At 36.7% G+C, this 7,582-nt stretch overlaps 1 protein-coding gene across 1 annotated transcript; it reads left to right on the top strand.

The window, feature by feature from the left end:
* Window positions 1-3,538: 3,538 nt before the first annotated feature.
* Window positions 3,539-4,045, top strand: LOC114752769 (uncharacterized mitochondrial protein AtMg00810-like). Its single transcript, XM_028941472.1, has one exon. The coding sequence runs from the start codon at window positions 3,539-3,541 to the stop codon at window positions 4,043-4,045; it is 507 nt and encodes a 168-aa protein (XP_028797305.1).
* Window positions 4,046-7,582: the final 3,537 nt, after the last annotated feature.

A 7,582-nucleotide genomic window follows, 5' to 3' on the forward strand; every position in this document is an offset into this window, starting at 1 on the left:
CTCAAGGATTACAACTATCAAATCAAATACTGTCCGGGAAAAGCGAATTTGGTAGCAGATGTGTTGAGTTGGAAAACAGTGCAGGTGGCGTCGTTAATGATAAAAGAACAAGAGTTGATCGAGAATATTTGAAATTGGGATCTCACAGGCCAGATAAAACTGATGGCAGGCCAGAGCAGCATTATAAAAGCAAAAATGCAAATCATTGAACAGATCAAGAAGGCCCAACAGAGAGATTAACTGGCCGACATATTAAAAGCCAAAGTGCTAAGAAATGAGACGAGGGATTTTGAGATAACTCAGGAAGGGATCTTGAAATATAAGGGAAGAACTTATATTCCCCTGACTTAGAGATTAAGGGGCAAATTCTGGAAGAGGCACACAAGAGTTGGTATACCATACATCCAGGCATGACCAAGATGTATTGAGATCTTAAAGAATCATTTTGGTGGACTGGTATGAAGAGAGATGTAACGGACTACGTGTCGAGGTGCCTCACTTGTCAGAAGGTAAAGACAAAACACCAAAAGCCGCCAGGATCCTTACAACCCTTAAGTATTCCATAATGGAAATGGGAAAGCATTTCCATGGATTTTGCGATGGGATTACCTAGTATACCATCAGGTCACGATGCGATATGGTTGATTGTAGATCGCCTGATGAAGTCAACTTATTTCTCAGCCATCAAGAAAGAATATCAACTGGAGAAACTAGCATAGATCTACATCTAAGAAATATTGAGGTTGCATGGGACACCCGAAACAATTATTTCTAATAGGGACCTGAGATTTCTCTCTAGATTTTGGAGAGCATTACAGGAAGCTATGGACGCTAAGTTGAGTTTTAGTACAGCCTATCATCTTCACACTGATGGGAAAACATAACGTACTATTCAAATGTTAGAGGATATGCTAATAGCTTGTGTCCTAGATTTCAAAGGGAACTGGGATGAATACTTGCCACTGGTAGAGTTCGCCTATAATAACAGTTATCATTCCAGTATTCAAATAACTCCTTATGAAGCATTGTATGGGAGGAAATGTAGATCCCCATTGTGTTGGATTGAATTGGGTGAAAGGAAGATATTTGGTCCCGATTTGGTAGAACAAACCTCACAACAGATTAAGATGATTCGACAGAGACTGCTTACAGCACAAAGTAGACAAAAGAGTTACGCCGACGTATGGAGAAGGCCTTTGGAGTTTGAAGTTGGAGATCATGTTTTCCTGAAAGTTTCTCCAACTACAGGTACAGGAAGATCGATCAAAGCCTATAAATTGACACTGAAGTATATTAGACCCTTCCAAATCTTGTCAAGAGTTGGCCCAGTGGCTTACAGATTAGCCCTACCCCCTAATCTTCAATGTTTCTTAGTTGAAGAAATATCAGCTAGATCCCTCGCATGTTTTGAAATACGAGGACATTGAGCTGCAAGATAATCTCACTTTTGAAGTGCAGCCGGTGAAAGTGATAGATCGGCAGATTAAACAACTACGGAGTAAGACTATTTCGATGGTCAAAGTCATCTGGAGGGATCTAACTCAAGAGGAAGCTACATGGGAAAAGGAGGATGACAAGAAGGCCAGATACCCAGAATTGTTTCATTAAGGTATGTTTTTAAATTTCGAGGATGAAATTTATTTAAAGAGGGGAGGAATTGTCACATCCCAAAAATTTTCATCTGACAGTAAAGGATTAAAAATTGGGATGAGGGTTAATGTAGGAACTAGATGGGGAGATGAAATAACTTTTGATATGAAACCTCGAAAAGGTCCGGACTGTCATTTTTATAATTATCGATCTAGGAAGGGCAAAACAGAAAAATTTGAGAAAATTTCTAAAAAATCCCTGAAAAATGGGAAAAGTGTAGAGTAGAGGTTTTGAAAATTCAATTGAGGGCCGAAAGGTGGAATTTTGGTGAAAATGAATTATTACGGAATTTCCTGTAAACAAAGGTTTTTCAGGAAAATATTGAAAAATCAAAGGAAAAATTATTTTAATTAGTTAGAGGCCTTAATAAATTTGGGAGATTAATGGAAAGTTTAGCTAAATATTTATTTGAATTTATAAAATTGTTTTTATGCCTTGAAAACTCAGGAATTAATTTTAGGAAATTTATTTTCCCATAGTAACACTAATAAAGGCCTAATCGGAAAAAATTCAAAATAAATACCCAGAGGTGGCAAAAAATTATAAAAATTTTTAGATCATATTCTAATATTAAAAGGTGAATTATCATGGAGAGAAATGAATTTTTGGAGTTCTGAAAAAATTATGGAAGGTTACTAGTGAATAGTAACCGATAAAGTTTCTAATTGGTTTGAGATAGTGATTTGGTTTGTGGGCCAGCCCAAACCATTTGTGGGACCCACAATGGACCCCTTAAAGGCATAAATTCATGCACTTTCCAGATTCCACCATTTTTATTAAATAAAAAGTGAAAATCAAGAGAAAATGTTTGAAAAAATCTAGCGTAAGGCCACATGTTCAAATATGATCAATTCCCACACTTGATGGCTGCCACATAACCCCATTGAGCTGTCCCAATTCAGCCAAATCAGGAAGGAGGAGGAGTAGCTCATTTTCTCTATAAAATATCTCTTAGAAAATACATGAAAAATGTTGGAAAATTGAGTTGAGCAACATTGAGCCTCGTTCTAACCCTAATCCTAAGACACCTCTTGTTCCAGACCCGAATGCCTCTCTTGATCTACCCAGTGCCCTTCGCAAAGGTAAACATATTTGTGCCCATCCTATTTCATCTTTTGTTTCCTATGACCACTTGTCTTCGGTGTCCAGTTTCTTTGTTGCCTCCCTAGATACTATCTCTGTGCCCATAACTATTCGTGAAGCCTTGGCCCACTCGGGTTGGCATGTTGTAATGGAAGAGGAGATGGCGGCCTTTGATCGGGCTGGTATATGGACCCTGGATGATTTATCGGCAGGCAAAAAGGCCATTGGATGTAAATGGGTGTTAACTTCGAAAACTAAGGCTGACGGCACACTTGACCGCCTTAAGGCTCGCCTTGTGGCTAAAGGTTATGCACAGACCTATGGCATTGACTATTCTGAAACCTTTTCTCCTGTTGCTAAGCTGTCATCTATTCATCTGTTCATCTCTCTAGCTGCTACTTATGATTGAGATCTACATCAGTTAGACATTAAAAATGCTTTCTTGCATGGTGGTCTCCATGAAGAGGTCTATATGGAGCAACCACCTGGGTTCGTTGCTTAGGGGGAGTGTGGGAAAGTATGTTGCCTTAAGAGGTCCTTGTATGGTTTGAAGCAAAGTCCTCGTGCATGGTTTGACCGGTTCAGTACTGTTGTACAGAAATTTGGCATGAGCCAAAGCAAGTGCGATCATTCTGTATTTTATCAAAAAACAGCGACTGGCATGATTATCTTGGTGGTGTATGTAGATGACATTGTGATTACAGGCAGTAATGGTTCGGGCATCTCGTCCCTCAAGTCCTTTCTTAATTCCCACTTATAAACGAAGGATCTAGGCTCTCTGACATACTTTCTAGGTATTGAAGTTATGAGAAGCAAGAAGGACATATTATTGACACAGCGCAAATATGTTCTTGATCTACTGAAGGAAACTGGAAAGTTGGGAGCAGCACCGACTAATTTTCCTATGGTTCACAACCCACTCCTTGACGCTGATGGGAGCATACCGCTTGATAACTCTCTTGATGATGAGAAACAGATGCTTGAGGCTCAAAAGAGCAAACCATTTGAGAATCCTGAGAGGTACAGGAGAATGATTGGCAAGTTAAACTATCTCACTGTAGCTCATCCGGATATTACTTATTCAGTCAGTGTACTAAGCCAGTTCATGGCATCCCTAACTGTCACACAGTGGAGAGCCTTGGAGCACGTATTACATTATTTGAAGGGATGTCCAGGTCGTGGGATATTATACAAAAATCATGGTCATACAGAAATTGAGTGCTTCTGTGATGCGGATCATGGTGGATCAAAGGCCACGAGACGGTCTACTACAGGATATTGTGTCTTTGTGGGTAGGAACCTGGTATCCTGAAAAGCAAGAAACAAAATGTGGTGTCCTGATCGAGCGTAGAGGCAGAATACCGGGCTATGGCACAGTCTATATGCGAGATAATCTGGATATATCAATTACTGAAGGAAGTTGGCTTCAAAACTACTTTGCCAGTAAAGTTGTGGTGTGACAATAAGGCTGCCTTACATATAGCTTCTAATTTTGTGTTCCATGAACGTACCAAACATATTGAGATTGATTGTCACTTTATCAGAGACAAGCTCAAAGAGAACTTCATCTCTACTGGATATGTGCGCTCTAGTGATCAATTAGGCGACCTTTTGACTAAGGCTCTGAATGGGATTCGTGTTGACTATCTGTGTGATAAGTTGGGCATGATTAACATTTATCCTCAAACTTGAGGGGAAGTGTAGAGATATGATATGATATGATATTATGTAAATATTATGTAATTATGATTAGGATTTGATATGATATGATATTATTATAATGAGCCATTAATGCAAAAGTCCTCTCACTTGTATATATTTGTGCATATTCTGATCAATGAAATAAAAGAGAATTATTTTCCATATTATTCTATAATCTACATTAATAAAGAAATATTTAGAGAGAAGGAAAAAAAAAACAAAGACTAAAGTCCATAGCAAAGTTGCATTCCTGAATTATGATACACATGTTGTGATTTTTCAACAAAAGATCATCTCAATTGGATGCTATGTGATTAGGTACTAGAAAATATATTCCAGCACCTATGATTCATGTAAGATACCTTTTCCCCTGTTCTTTAGAATAATAACCTAACCCCAAACAACTTACCAAAACAAACCTAAAAGTATTGAATTTCTCAACCAACAACTCAATAATACTAATATAAGTTCATATTCTGAAACGAGCTTTAGTATTGGGTAAGTCCAAGGTGTATATCCATGCATAGTCTTGTTCATTGTTTGACATCTTTTGACTAGCCTTGTACATCTAGAGAAACTCTAGAGCAATGTCATCCAAAAGTAGCAGATGAAAAGATGTGAGCTAAAGGAACACTGACACTCCACTATAATTTACTATGCCAGCATAACTGAGCTTTCTTTTCATGAATGTAGATATCACGGCATCTGTGATCGGTCCATCATAATGAATTACATATGTCAAAGCATGACAAAAGGTACAAGCAACAAATGCATAAAAATCATGTTGCAGAACACCAAATAGAAATTGCAAGAGATGAAAGAAAATAATGCAGAGATAGTATGGGCCCTAAAATGTAAAATACTTAAAAAGCCAACCTGCTGCAGTAATTTATCACTGATAGAAGAAGATTAAGCATTACAAGATCTGCCACCAAAACATAAAAGACGGCAAACCTCACGAACCACCGAAAATGCTTTATATAAATCTTAGTCTCCATGACAAGAAGAATTAACATTGAGGACCAAGTAAGTGCTTCAATGATCAGACCTGTTACCTGGCACAGAAACTGAAGTGTGACTTAAAAGTCCACTTTGCACGTACATCAGATATGTTACTTGCTTTACATGATGAACTAAACCCCTCAACAATCACTTTTGCTAAACATGTTTGAGAAAACGAGTACTCACCTCAAAAGGAGCAAAACCAGATTCTCCATTCAAGTTGAAATCAGAAATGCCATATGCCAATCTCAGTAAAGGTTGAGCAGCACAGTAACCCGCCAACAATCCCAGAAAATAATTATAGTAATTTGAGCTCAAGCAAAATCTTTGAGCTTTGGCATTGCTCATAGTCAGCCATATTCGATATAAACAAAGGACAATGAGAACCAAATTGGAGACGGAGATCACAATAGTGTTCATTGCACGTGGTGTATAGGACCCAAAAGCACTGTCTACAAGATTAGCCCAGATGAAGTTCTTCTCTGGCTGGCAGTACCAAATTAACGGCTCAAAAGCCATCTCTCCAACCAATGATGCTGAAATAGCTCTGTTTTTAGTTTTCTGATTGGGCAAGAGTCACTGCAACATGAAACGGCACAATCTTCAAATGAGAAATAGAAACGAAAATATAGGACGCAATTGGAAATTGGAAACTGAAACTGTGAATGTGTGATTCCCACATAATTTCTTCTCGCACGTAAGCCCAGATTCTATTACCCTTGAACATTGTAGGAAACCCAGTTTTGATTTGCTTTCAAAATTAAAAACTTGTTAACGTACAAGAAAACTAACCAGTAGCAGACGTGCGAAAATCAGAAGAACAGAAAGGACTGAAGAGCTAAAGAAATGAGCGGATACTTCAATCATTGTGTCGCTTTCTACAAGCATAGAAGACAGTGAAGAAGAATCTCTCCTTTTCTTTTCTAATACAATGAAAGAAGAGTCTTTCCCACTATTACATGCATGAGACAGTGGTACTACCTCTACTAGCGAGCAGTGATTTGAACAAAAGCAGCCACAAGTCATAGAACAAATACGACGAATGACAAGCCAATATGAAAACGTCACGGCTGACGAAAAATAAGCATAATTTAATTTGATATATTTTGGAAATAAAAATTTAGACCAAATTGCACTATCCAATTAGTAATCAGCCTCGGGATTCAAAAAATTAAATCCAAGGACTCCATGTCGGGGAATAATTGTAAATTACCGAATAAAAATATTACTTCTAGTGCTGCTGATTACAATAGTCCAAAATTTTAATGAAAAATTACACTATTTTGAATTTTTTTGCCAATAAATTACGTTATCTTGATAGAGAAATAAAAAACAATATTTTGTAAAAAAAAAAATATTATCCATGATCTTGATAGCATCATGAGAGACTTGACTGTTCGAACAAAAGTCACATAAAATATGAAGTCCATCGTTTCCATGTCGGGGAATAATTGTAAATTACCGAATAAAAATATTACTTTGAGTCCTGCTGGTTACAATACTCCAAAATTTTAATGACAAATTATACTATTTTGATTTTTTTCCCCAACAAATTACGTTATTTTGATAGAGAAATAAAAATCAATATTTTGTTAAAAAAATATTATCCTTGATCTTAATAGCATCATGAGAGACTTGACTGTTCGAACAAAAGACATGTCCGTCATTCTAAAATATTTTTTTTCATTGTGGAGCATTCACCAATTTTTAAATGTTATATGCGTGGACGGATTGAACAATAATTATGCGCAATTTAATCATTAAAATAGGAAATAGGGACCACTTGAGGCTATTTCAATGGATATAGCAAGGTTAAATTTGAATATGATCAAGAGCCCTTTTTCTAATGCACACGATATACACGAGAGGCTAAGATCCAGCAATTGCTTCCTCCAATCCTTTTTATAAGCTGCACAGAGAAGATTTTTTTTATTAATCATATTTATTAATTTTTTCTAAATTATCTTTATAGATACTTTCTTAACTATGATTAAGTACAAGAGGGAGGGAGGATATTAAAAAAGATGATTATGGTATTTTAGAAAAAACATATTATATTTCTTATAATTAACTAATTTATCTAACTTTCTTAATCTACTCAAATCAGTTAAATATGTCTTATATTAAAGATAGGAGGAGTACGTAC

The sequence above is a fragment of the Neltuma alba genome, unplaced genomic scaffold (genome assembly GCF_004799145.2).
Source record: "Neltuma alba isolate B1F8T4 unplaced genomic scaffold, ASM479914v2 tig00007537_pilon, whole genome shotgun sequence".
Classification (NCBI taxonomy): domain Eukaryota; kingdom Viridiplantae; phylum Streptophyta; class Magnoliopsida; order Fabales; family Fabaceae; genus Neltuma; species Neltuma alba.